Here is a 14,134-nt window from a genome sequence, read left to right on the forward strand (position 1 = left end):
AAAAAACACCCATTCGTAAAACTAAAATACTTTATACCACACTGTAAATGATATGTAATGATTATAATGTAAATAAGACCTTGGCAAAGAAATACATGTGAGGATCTTGTTGTTCAAACGAGTTTTCTCGGCGACTTAGCCACCAGAAATAATAGTTACAAAAATAGGATGTATGAAAAAACAAAACCTCACAACACTGGTGGTATTTTAACACGGATGTTTTTCACGAATGTTCCATTCACATTAGTTCATTCTGCCACATTTCACTCAATGAAATGCAGTACATGCAAGTAAAAAATGGGACCGTTCTGGGGGAGGGGGGCTGTGCTTCGAGTGTCTTGAGCAATATGCAAATTATATGGTGACAATGGGTGCGTCTAATCTAATCAGCAGTTCCAATAACAACAGCATTCTCAGTTGCAGGCTGAAGTTCATAATAAAAATCATGCACTAAAAGATGAAGACAGAAAAATATGCTTTAATGCTCCCTACGAAACACAGCAGAAAAAGTGGGATTTCAAAACTGAATACAGTTCAATATGTAGCTTCAGCGCACACAGAAAGTGACATTGAGATAGTAACAAAGTAAAAAGACGAGACACGTCTTCAGTAATTTGCTTTATTATATCGAAACCACTAGCATACGGCACATTGTTAGGAAATTTAAACAATTTTGAAAATATAACGGTAGCTAAATATGTAGTAGAGCCCTATATGTAGTAGGGCCTGGCCGATATATCTGCCATTATTTGACTTTTTTGACGATATCGGGATCGGCAGTTATGCCGCCGATGTGTCCCGATATTTTAATAAGTTTATTTATTTATTTTTAGTTTTATTTTTCTGTACTTGTCTGTTCGAACGTTGTAGTTGCTATTTACTAGAATTATCCAGTAGAGGGAGCTCTAATACAAGTGTGAACTGCAGCAGCTGATGCGCTACTTCTCTAATAAGACGTTTGTCACTCGTGCCTCATCCAATATTCTCCACTGCACAGATTTGATTGCCGCAATAAAGGTATTTATATTTAGTTAAAGTTTTTTAATTAAATGCGTTTATACGACCACTATGTTTATCAATCCTCATTATCAAGCGAGCGAGCTAGCTAACGTATTTGGTTCACTTTAGCAAGCTAGCTGGCTAGCAAGCCTTTATGAAGTGGCAGTGAGCACATAAGCAGCGTAGGATCTACATTTCCAGATGACATCGCTGTATTCTCAAATAAATAACCAGCCAAAATAAAATAGTGATTGAATTCATCACACGTTTGTTTTTTTAATCTGAGATAATGATATTAGCTACTATATGACGCTGTGTCAATAGCCAACGCCTTATTGCGAGTGTGTCTAGTCATGCGTCATCGTAGCAAGCTAACCAGACAGTAAAAACGCAGATAAAACACTTCTAACGTGGATCATTTTAAGCCATGTTATCTATCTTTGTTGTGATAACATGAGAGAAGGATTGCTGTTGGGGAAGTGAATCGACCAACAGTTAGCGCGGGTAACCTGCACGAAAGCGCATTGTAGTTTTTTTCACGTATTTCATCCAGTCAATTTAATTTCATCGTTACACTTGATTCACTCTTTGGCTCCGCTAGATAAAGTCTTACTCTTTGAGATCATGTAGTAGAAATAAAATAAGAAAATATAATTAATTTAACTTACTGAGAATATATAATAAGAAATAATGAGGCTGTGTCAATAGCTAATGCGTTATTGCCAGCGAGTGTGTCATCTAGTCACACATCACCACCGAATTCTTGCGGACAGGGAAGCTCACTAGATAGTCTTACTCGTTGAGATCACGTAGTAGGAATAAAATAAGAAAATATAATTAATGTACTGAGAATAGATACTAAGAAATGATAACCAATTAATAACAAAAACAACAATAATAATAATATTCATAAAAATACATGTTTGAAACTGGAAAACTGACTTTTTAAATTAATTTTTTATAGATGGCTGGAAAAGAAAGGAGTAAAAGCAAGGTGTGGAGTTATTTTGATTTCACACACGAAGATGGTGTTAATATATATATATATATATATATATATATATATATATATATATATATATATATAATTTAATATCATCTTTTACTTTTTTATCTAAAAAGTTCTTTGTGTGTTTATTTCTATTTTTATTTGTTTGCTTATAAGTTAAATGTTCTTAAATATAGAAACTTTAATAACATATAAGTTTTTCAAATTGATTTGAAAATGTTGCACTTTTTGACAAAATATCGGTCAAAACATCGGTAATCGGTGGTCTAGGACTCTCCAAAATCGGGATCGGCATCTATAATCTATAATTTGTGTAGTAATCTGTATAATCTGTAATTTGGCAAATGGCAAATTTACACAAGTCTCTATACGACTGGGCGCAAGGCTCAACAATATCAATGAGCGAGGCATGAAAGTCAACTGATAACAAGTGCACTAAATAAACGTGATCCCTCTGGGAAAAATCCATAGGAAATTTGCTGAGGGAACCCATGGCGGAAGAAACGTCCAGGTTGACCTACAAAAAGACGTCTTCACTAACACTCTATGAATAAACAAATTACCAGCCAAAACAACAGCTATTGCGGATTTGCACTTGTTTTACTAATGTTTTATATTTTTATCTTGCTATATTCTTGCTGTATTAAATATAATCTTTAACTTAGATTTAGTTTTTGGGCGGAATGGTAGTGCATTGGGTAGCACTGTCGCCTCACAGCAAGAAGATCATGGGTTCGAATCTTGGCTTGGGGCCTTTCTGTGTGGAGTTTGCATGTTCTTCCTGTGTCCGTGTGGGTTTCCTCCCACAGTCCAAAGACATGCAGGCGAATTGGAGACTCTAAATTGCCCATAGGTGTGAGTGTGTGAGTGAATGGTGTATGTGACCTGTGATAAATTGGCAGCCTGTCTAGGGTGTATTCCTGCCTCTTGCCCAATGCACTCTGGGATAGGCTCCAGCACCCCCTGCGACCCTGTTCAGGATAAGCGGGTATAGATAATGGATGGATGGAATCCTTGCATTTGAAGAAGGAAAATTTGATTTTAACCCTTATTTAAAAATTTCCAGTTGCATAATAACTGTAAAAAATAAAAAATGAATAAAATAAAATGATTTCAGAACATAAGGGAAAGGCATAGGCATAAACAAATGATCATAAAACAAATGCAATATAAAAATATTTTTAAAGAGAACATAAAAAAATATAATTTATTCTTCAAAATAAACATAAACTAATATTTCTAATAACAAAATGAAATAAATAAAATATTTGTATTAATAAAAAAGCAACAGCGTGTCTGCCGTGATGAAAAGTGAATCCTTGCGCCTCCTGGTGTGGTGGAGGAGAACTGACTCATTAGTCTGAAGATGGCCGAAATGTAACAACACTGTTATAACACACATGGAGGTGAAATAAGGTGTTTTTATCATTTTCCAAACGTGACTTTAACATTCCTGCAACGCTGGAATGTAAAGAACAAATATCTAGGAAAAGTCAGTGAATGCAGATGCTGTAGCTTGTTAGTAACTAAATGAAAAAAATCCTAAACTCGGAAATATCTCAGTATCTCAGCGCTTCTAGTGTTAAAGCAGGAACCCTGTGCTCAAAAGCTGGTGATTAAACCACTGTCCCATCAGACAGACTGCCCTGAGTTTGTATCCAGGGCTAAAGAGCACTAAGGATAACAATATTAGATTTTAAAATCACCATGTGATATTTGAAGAAAGTACTTACCACACAGATACGTTCACAATGTAAACCTGAGAAATGAAATGTAAATGGACAATTGACATGTTTATCATATTTTAAACATAATTATTTCTCATATTTCCTCTCTTCAGACGAATCCATAAAAAGAGCCCAGCAGGCACTGAAAACTCATTTGAAGAGGAAGTTTGAATGCATATTGGAAGGTTTAGGAAAGCAGGACGACCCAACCCTCCTGAATGAGATCTATACAGAGCTCTACATCACAGAGGGGGGAGGTGTGGGGGTCAATAATGAACACGAGGTCAGACAGATTGAGACAGCATCCAAGAGACAAACCACACAGGAGACGGCAATCCTCTGCAATGACATCTTTAAGCCTGTACCTGGACAAGAGAAACCCATCAGAACTGTCCTTACAAAGGGCATCGCTGGCATTGGGAAAACCGTCTCTGTGCAGAAGTTCATTCTGGACTGGACAGAAGGAAAAGCCAATCAGGATGTTGATTTCATCTTCACCCTTCCTTTCCGAGATCTGAACTTGAAGAAGAAAAGAGCATTCAGTCTGATGCAACTTCTGCAGCACTACTTTCCACAACTAAAAGAGATCAAAAGTGTTGAAGGTGATCAAGTCAAAGTTTTATTTATCTTTGATGGTCTGGATGAGTGTCGACTTCCTCTAAATTTCCGAAGCAATAAGAAGTGCTGTGATATAACAAAGTCATCATCAGTGGATGTGCTGCTGACCAACCTCATTAAGGGGAATTTGCTTCCCTCTGCTCTCCTCTGGATTACCTCCCGACCAGCAGCAGCCAGTCAGATCCCTCCTGAGTGCGTCCACCAGGTGACAGAGGTACGAGGGTTCAATGACCCACAGAAGGAGGAGTACTTCAGGAAGAGAATCAGAGATCCGAACCAGGCCAACAGAATTATCTCACACATAAAGTCAGCCAGGAGTCTCTACATCATGTGTCACATACCAGTCTTCTGCTGGATTTCTGCTACTGTTCTGGAAACAATGTTGGGTAAAGCAAAGAGTGGAGATCTGCCCAAAACTCTGACTGAAATGTACACACACTTCCTGCTCATTCAGACAAATGTAAAAAATCAGAAGTATCATGGCACCAATGTGACAAACTCAAAGAAGATGTCAGCATCAGATACAGAAATCATCCTGAAACTGGGGAAGCTGGCTTTTCTACAGCTGGAAATGGGCAATCTGATATTCTATGAAGAGGACCTGAGAGAGAGTGGCATTGATGTCAGTGAAGCTTCAGTGTACTCTGGGGTGTGCACAGAGATCTTTAAAGAGGAGTGTGGGTTGTATCAGGAGAAGGTCTACTGCTTTGTGCATCTCAGCATTCAGGAGTATCTGGCTGCCTTGTTTGTGTTTCATTCATGTGTAAATGAGAACAGAAATGTACTCAGAGCAGAAGAATCAAAACCTCACAGTGACAGAGTGCAGCTGTCTGAGTTACACAGGAGTGCAGTGGATCAGGCCTTAGAGAGTAAGAATGGACACCTGGACCTTTTCCTCCGATTCCTTCTTGGCCTCTCTCTGGACTCCATTCAGACTCTTTTAGGAGGACTACTGACACAAACAGGAAGCAGACCTGATGGAGGAAGGCACAAAACAAACTCTGTTTTGACTCTCTTTAAAAGACTACAGACACGGATAGAAAGAAGATCACAGAGCATTAATAAAACAGTCCAGTACATTAAGGAGAGGATCAGAGAGGAATCATCAGCAGAGAGGACCATCAATCTGTTCCACTGTCTCAATGAACTGAATGACAACTCTCTAGTGAAGGAAATCCAGAATTCCCTGAGATCAGGAAAACTTTCTGCTAAAAAGCTGGAACCAGACCAGTGTTCAGCTCTGGCCTTTGTGTTACTGATGTCAGAGGAGATCCTGGATGAGTTTGACTTGAAGACCTACAACACATCAGCAGCAGGTCATCAGAGACTGCTACCAGTAATCAGGAGCTGCAGGAAGGCCAAGTGAGTATTACGTCATTAATAATGTAGATGATTGACAGCATATTTACCCACTTTCTATTTCTAATGAGAATAAAGATTTCCAGGCAAGAGAAAATTTGGTTAAAAAAAGATTTCTGAATCAAAAGTTTCAACTTGTGCCCTTATTTAATGTCTTATATCCAGAACATAAGCAGCATCAAATGCAAAACCTCAGCACTTACCATATATTTTATTTTCTATTACTATTTACTGATTTAATAATTTACTAATTATTTGCAAAGATAGCAATTGTGAAATAAATAAGGAGTTCATTGATAGGCAGAATAATCTGATGGATCAACCTTTGTCAGAACATACAATTCAAGCAGATGAAAATGAAGAGATGCTATATTAAGTTACAGTTTTAAGAAAAGGGGCCTTATTTTGGTGACAGCATAGGCACAAACACAGTTGGAATTACTAGTGTCATATTTTTCACTTTCACCATGGTTGTTAGTTGTATGGTCTGCGGTTAATCTGCTTGTGTCAACATGGGTTTGTTGGTGCAATCAGGGATGTGTCAATAGAAACTTTCACTTGTGAGTTTGGTGTTGATGTGATGTTCTGTGTAAGGACCCACACGCAGACCAGGGAAATCCAAAAACGTTGTCTTTATTCAGTCCGAGGTTCGAAGCCAGGTAATCAGAGAGAGGACGGTGCCGAATCGAGTTTCCAAAAGAAGTGAAAAACAGGCAAAAAATCAAAAACCAGGAGATCAGAATGGCGAAGGTACAAAGGGACAGGCAAAAGAGAAGTCAAGGCAAAGCGAAGGTCAAACCAGAAGCAAACAAAACCAAAAGGGGCAGGCAAACTCGAAGTCGGGCAAAGGGGTGTCGCAGGAATCTCGATAGACAAAGGCTTACTAACAATCGGCACAATGAATTCGATCAACGTTCTGACACTGAACAGGTGGAAAAGACTGACATTTATACACTGGGGAAGATAACAATCAAGGAGGGGTTAAGTGAGTGAGGGAGGAGTAACAAACAACATCCAGGTGAAGAACATTAGGAAAACTAATTCAATGACAGGGGACTGACAAAACGCGGACTGGAATCACATAGACAACAATGATAATAGACGGTCTGGGTGAAGCAGGTAAAACACGTGCAGAGAGAGAGAGGTGCAGTCAGAGCAAGAGACAGGTGCAGGCAATTGCAGAACTCAGCGTTAGAGCAGGCTAGAAAGAAAAGGGGCGGAGCTACAGCGCAGCATGGAAAAGGGGAGACTGGTTAATGTATTAGTATAGTGATCTAAACTATCAAAAACCCAAAACTAGTGTGTGTTAGTCCATTAGTAATATTCACATGTTAGTATATTAGTGAGGTTAGTACTTTACAATCTATAAATTAGTAGGGATTAGTAGAAATTAGTAAAACTAGAAATAAGCAAGGAAGTAAGTAAAGCGAGACTGGAAAGAAGGGGGGAAACCACGAAAACCCGGAACCACCCGAATAGTGAAATCACACAAGTACAGGGGAGTGAAGCAGCTCAGGGAACACAGACACAGAGACAGTACTGGGGAGACAAGTGACCGGGAATACAGACTACAACAGTTGAATAATGTGTTTGCAGTCAAACCAACCCATACCAGGTTTTAACTTGTGCTATTTTGGCATTATAACTGTGCCACACATGTGAATCCGTACACACATAACACAGATACAAGAAATAGTTTGTTGATTTCAGTTTAACTTTTTGAAAGGAAAGATGTATTCAGTTATGCAGTCCAATGCTGGCTATTTAGGCAGTGGAGTTAACTGTGTAAGCTACTTGAATGAGGTAGGGAGACCGGCTTTACAACCCTCAGATAGTGTTTACAATGAGCCCAGAATGCTCTAGAAACTTGCTTTTAATCATGTGTTTGGCTGGGCTAGGTCAATGATTGAGTGGACCTATGGAATGTTGAAAATGCATTTTAGAATGTTGGATGGACTGGGTGGTACATCACTGTACAGCCCTCAGAATGTCAGTGCATTCTTTGTGGTGTGCTGTGTTCTACACTACATAGCCATACACCATGGATGTGACATAGACCCTCACAGAGGACACATTACAGGACTTTCATACGGAGAGAAGCAGAGTCGCACTACAGATATTACAGATCACTACAGAGATTATAGAGCACAGAGTGCACGAGAGAGCAGGGACTGGTTGCCTGTGGAGCCGTTTCACTAGTGAGTGTTCATTCATCTTATCAAGTGCACATCTGGAATGAATGACACTTAGTAGATAATATTTTTTGTTTATTTAAAATAGTGGTATGAAACAAAAATTGTCAGCAAGGAAGCAAAACATAACTATAGTAAATTCAAACTGAATGCAGAAATTCAAATAAGATTCTTTCCTGTCCTCTGGTGCACAAGCGCGATGCCTGCCTAGCTGAAACAGTAGCGGCAGCAGCAGGATGGAGAGGCCGACTGGAGGCTGTCTCTGCCAGCTGCCTCCTGCTCCTGGCCAGTCTGGGAATATTCTCCCTGCGGAACTGTTCATGGGAACAGAACCGTTTATTATACCTCTTAGCACTGGCAAATGAACAGAAAATACACTTTCGTTTAAATATTAAGAAAATAATTAACCAAAACTATTCAGTTTCATCTTCATTGGTTTGTAGAGGCCCTCATAACGGTTGTAATAGTTCATAGTGTTGGGCAGAGGAATTTCTACCCTTAGAATAACCAGCACGATGAGGTATATCCATGTAAGAAATAGGACTTATTTCTGCAGAAAGAGTCTGGAACCTACACACAACAAGATGGATAAGCCCGGTCTCTGCTTTTTTTTTTTTTTTTTAAGCAAAAAGTGGTTAACAATAACATACATAATTCTACTGATTGGCACATGGTTAATACATATGCAAATCGTAAGATTTAACAAAATTAATGATTGTCTGTGTCTAGTCATATAGCATGAATACTGAATAAGCACACGGTGACCTCTTAGTTTTCAGCGTTACATAAACAAAACTTTATATCAGATATAATAGTTTGGTTTTTATCGATCGGTTGCTTTCAGAGTCCTGGGCAGCATGGTGTCATAGCTGGTTTCTCCCTGGCAGGATGGCAGTGGGGAGGATAAGGAGGAAAGCCAAGCTCACCAGTTTAGACTTATAGAAATCCATTAGAGACAGAGAGAAAGAAAAAAGACATGCACATAGACACACACACGCACACACACACATACATGCAATATTTTAAAATTGTTGTCCTTGGGAGGTTCGGTGCCTGGAGACGGAGGGGCCCTGCTGCAAGGCCTAAGAATTTAGTGTTGTACAGAATTCTAGTTATGCTAGAGAAAACTCTCCTCCCTTCAGTAGAGATGATCACAACATGCTTGCTCTTCAGCCATGGTGACATTAGCATTTGGCTGTGTTTCCTAAAGGGAAAGAAATGGGGTGATCTGATTGGCAATAATGAAACCAAACCCAACCACACCCACAGAACCATTTATTCTTATTGAACCAGCATCTTTTACAACGGTGCCACAGTTGCGCTAGTGCCTGGAGTCAAAAAATGACTGAAATACTCAAATTCACCAGTGTCTTGCATCGCTGCTAGTGTTTGACAGTTGTGCCTTGACTGAGAAAATAGGGCCCAATTAAACATCTAATTTAATAACACAGACTCAACTACATGAACAAAAACAGTATTAGACAGTCCTGGAAATTAAGTAAAAGATAATCATGAAAGAAACGAATGAAAGACAAAACAAAACCACAGCTTGTCTCTCCCACATTAAAACTGATCAAAGCCAAAGACACACAGCTGAGAATAAAGACAAAGCTGAGACAAGACCAAAGGCTCATGTTTGCTTCAAAAGCAGGGCTGGCCCGTGGCATAAACGCTCTATGCGGTTGTTTAGGGCCACAACCGCTAGGGGGGCCACACGATCCAATGTTTATCTAAGGTAACTAACACGTTATTCATCCCTTATCGCGGAACTAGTGGTATAAATTTTAAATGGAATGGCAACAGAACATTTCATAGCAATGTAATGTAAGAAAGATCTTACCAAGCGACCCCCCCCCCCCCACTGGACAGAATCCAACATCACCCCCCCCCCCCCCCCACTCAACAGCATCTAACAGCACCCCCCACCCCCGCACCCCCCTCCGTTCGAACACATTTGCATAGGGCCACCGAAATCCTAGGGCCGGCCCTGTTAAAAAGTCATCACTTTATAGCCAATTTTTCAATCAACATTTGTCCTTAACTTGGACTTGGACTAGTAAGTGTACTTTATACCTTTTCTTCACAAACTCAGTTTGGTGAAGTTCTAGTTATGGTTGTGTTTGCCAAAGTGTTTGTGAAGAAAAAACAATCCTTGCTTTAAATGTAAGTTTTAATAGTAAATTAAGAACAAGTATTGTTTGAATCCCAGCCATGTGAAGGAGGGTTCCCCTTCTCTTCCTGGTCTATGCATAATTCATTACTAATTGTAGATTTTAATACTAAGAACAAATGTTGTTTAAATCCCATTCTTTCTATCCCTGGTCTATGCACAATTAATTAATTAATAATTAGAAAAGAATAAAGGAGAGACTTATCTATCCCCCTTTTTATATTTTTTAAAAGATACTTTGCAGGATAAAACTTCTTTTCAATGTTATGATTAAAATTGTGTTAAGTTTGGTTTGAGAGGGATACGTTTGGTTATGAATTAAATGTTTGTGTTTCTATGTTGGGAGGCTAGGGCAGGCAGTAAATGCACCATGTTTAAAGGCCAGTAGTACCACCCTGGTCTCTGCTTTATTCTGGTATAGGCCTAGAATCTCCAGCATAGTGCCTGTAGATAGAGTGAAAATAGGAAGGTAGAGGAATCGTAGGATATAATGGGTGCCGGAGTGAGGTCTTCTCAGGGAACTGTTAAATTAGCCTCAAACCCCAGTGCCTGATCTTGAGTTAATTCTGTGGCTTATCTCAGAGAATCCATAATAAAAGACGTTGTTTCCAGAGGTAGTTTGGAACTCTGTAATGAGTGTTGCAACCATGGAAAGATGATTTTTACACGCTACAAGCATCAGCACCGCATTTTGTGAGCTTGTGTGGCGTACCGCTTCACTGCTGAGCTGTTGTTGCTCCCATACCTTTCCACTTCACTATACCAGCTCTTACAGTTGACTGGAGCAGCTCTAGCAGGAAAGACATTTGATGAACTGACTTGCTTCAGCCGGAGACTTGAAAAGGTGTTGTACATCATTGTGAGTGAGCTTGAGCGTGGCTGGGTATATTAGGAGCGTCTGGAGACCACGATCACAGGTTACTGCCAGCAGAGAACAGAAGGCTCTGTGCCGCTGTGCTGTGTAATCGCTGAAGTCAGGATAAAAACTAATGACTATCTCGTTAAACTTCATTGGTCAGGGTTTCCCCCAGAAAAGTTGTTAGGCCCGGTGGCAAGTATCTTTTGACGGGGGCTGGCGGCCGGCGGCCAAGTGTCTTTTTTGACTGATGGCAGCATTAAAGTAGGGCCCTATAGTTAACAGAATCATGGACGGAATCGCGGAATTGAGAATTTAAAAAAGCTATAACACAGATTCCATAGGGCCCTACATTAAGTTACATTACATTACATTAGAGGCATTTGGCAGACGCTCTTATCCAGAGCGACGTACAACAAAGTGTATAACCATAACCAGGAACAAGTATGACGAAACCCCTAGAGAGAAGTACCGGTCCAAGTGCAGGGAACAACCGCATAGTTCAACTTTGACCCTGAAGGTTAAACTGATTAACACTAACAACGAGAACGGCAACAACGCAGTCTATGGAAAAAATACAAGCAGTAGTTAAGACAGTTAATGCATCTAAGTCACCTAGCCAATGCTGTCAATGCTGAAAGCCGACTGGAGATTTGAAAATATGACTACGTAATGTGAATGTTATAAAAAGTCATTTATTCAACACACATTTAAAAAATCAACAACTATTTACAGCATAGCAGAGTCCTACAAAGAATCTGACAACAATGTACAGTCTTGGAATGCTGTGTTTTCAACAACAACAAAATAAATTAAATTAAATAAATAATATCAAAGTTTTTGCACTCTACAAAAAACTTGTATTCTAGTCCTGATTGGCTACTGAATCTTACAACAAGCCTTGGAATGCTGGGCACATTTAAACATTTAAAAAACTGTCTAAATAAATTCAAAATAAATTCAAAATTCAAAACTGCCAAAAAAATTAAAAAAATGCCATCTAACCTGTGCTCGTTCAAATGACAAAATCTGCGTATTCCAGATCTTTGCCATGAACATTTTCGGAGCGTGTACGTTTATCCATTTTTTAATATGCTAATGTCAATTGAAATGTGCACAATTTTGCGACGCAAATATAATGTTTTTCTCGTATAAACTAATTGAGGAGAACTGTCCTCAATTTAGTAATATGTCATTTCTAATCAAGTACAATAATTGAAAACAAGTTGACACCAGTAATAACGTTAATCAGTTTAAGGGATTTTCTGCCTGTTCATTTTTCAGCTCAGCGCCCATCACTAGGGCACCCAGTGGTTTTCTTTCACTTGAAAAACAAGACCAGGTCAAAACCTAGTATATGGTTTTGAGGACTGCCCCGCTATTGTGGTCCAGCCAAAAATAACTAGCACTTTATTGCTGTAAGCGGTGGGTACAGACCATTTGACAGTTAGGATGTTGGCTGTTCTCCATTGCTCTTAATGGTCTGTCTACAAGAAAATACAAATAATTCGAAATCCATGCCTGCAAATCCATTATTAAAATACTTGGTAGATTTGTTAATCACCGCTGATGCCATTAATTTCTACTTGTTTAACGTGACTTTTGAAAGGTGAGCTAGCGTTGTTGTAAAATTTAGTATCAACACATTACTACGGTTGCGGGTCAGGCACTCTTCACGGTAAGAAGAAATTTTAGGATAGCGCTTCCAATATTGCTTGTGTCGAAAGTGCTGTGACGGAAACAGCGATTGATTTAGCACGAGCCACATCTGTCCAAAATGTAAACAAGTAAGGCAGTCATCATGGTCGGGGAAAATTTTATGACAGCGTCACCCAGCGAGTGAACACCACAACCGGCGGTGGTGTAACAGTTATTGGCTCATTACTAACTGATTGTGGTGAAAACGTGCTAGGTTAACCCCGCCCCCCAACCCCCCCCCCCCCCCCCCCCACCAATTTCAAAAACTCATTGGATCTGCACGAATCACACACATGACCTATTTGGATTCAAAACGGCGAATTTCGCCGAAAAGCGACTAGTTTGCAGGTAGCCTATGCGTGAAGAGTGCCTGACCCTCAACCAAGATGGTATTTCTAGATATAGCCTAATTTTGCCGCTGTGTTAACACATTTCTGCGTTTGCTGGTCGGGCACTCTTCACCATAAGAAGAAGGATTTTACGATTTTTTTGTGTCGAAAGTGCTGCGACAGAAACGATAGATTTACTGAGGAGCAATGTTCCCTCTAATTTTTCATGTATCTGGGCATACACACAAGCTCCCTGAGCAAACTGAGGACTACTGTGAGCAACATTAGATATGCACGCTTTATTTTTAAATAAGTAATTTGGTCCACTTAAAAAAAGACAAAAATCTGAAAAATGGGATGTGTAGATGTTATACAGTATGTGAGAGTCCTGCTTTGGCCATGGGAAGAGTCCTGCTTTGCCTGGCTGAGGGTCCTGTTCTGGAAGATATGAGACATATACACCTTTCAGACATAACATTTTGCTTACATTAAAACATTCACATTTTGCACAATGACTTGTGCTGTAGCTTGTGATACAGTGCAAATTCCTGTAACACTTTGTCTGTAAAATATCTAATTACACAGTTTTTCTTGGCATTTCTACTACCCATAAATGATCTAATAGTAACAACATTTAATGATTAATATCCATAAAGACAAAATCTTAATAACCGTCACTAGAATATGCACAAATCTGACTTAAATTTTACCTTATTTTTCACGTCTGTGTGACAGCTCGTTCCTTTTCTCTCGCTCTTTTGCGCTCTCCCGCAATAATGTACCAATCCCCTGTCCCATCTTGAGTCTTCGTACAGTTTCGACAGCTTTTAAATGACTTTTATGCTGAACGTGACGCTTGAGATAGTCCAGCTTCCATTCAGTCCACATTTTTCCCTCTGAAAACTCACTTGCTACTTTGGCATCGCTGCATGTTTTGCAGAGTAGACCTTTCTCACTTGAAAAAGAAAAAATCTCACCCAATTTCACCGCTTTTTCTTCAATTTGCACATACTCCGACAGCCATTCCATCTTAAAAGAACTGCATTTCTTTTTTACTGTGGCTTGCTGAGTGGATGTGTCGCTGCCTGTTCGTTTCGCCATGATGCGGGGTTTGTATTCGCATCTATTAACCTGCTAGCTAACCTGCACGGCGCATATAGGCAGGGCCCAGACGCAA

At 39.6% G+C, this 14,134-nt stretch overlaps 1 protein-coding gene across 5 annotated transcripts in view; it reads left to right on the plus strand.

Moving 5' to 3' along the window:
- The window catches only part of LOC135242401 (NACHT, LRR and PYD domains-containing protein 12-like), a 505,695-nt gene that overhangs the window by 354,887 nt on the left and 136,674 nt on the right, over positions 1-14,134 (plus strand). For 2 of the 5 annotated variants that reach the window (XM_064313451.1, XM_064313453.1), the window contains exon 10: positions 3,849-5,715. The exons of the other annotated variants lie outside the window; for them this stretch is intronic. In XM_064313451.1, coding sequence (XP_064169521.1) covers positions 3,849-5,715 — 1,867 coding nt within the window. The remainder of the gene's footprint in view (positions 1-3,848; positions 5,716-14,134) is intronic. 5 annotated transcript variants of the gene reach the window in all.

The sequence above is a fragment of the Anguilla rostrata genome, chromosome 16 (genome assembly GCF_018555375.3).
Source record: "Anguilla rostrata isolate EN2019 chromosome 16, ASM1855537v3, whole genome shotgun sequence".
Lineage (NCBI taxonomy): Eukaryota > Metazoa > Chordata > Actinopteri > Anguilliformes > Anguillidae > Anguilla > Anguilla rostrata.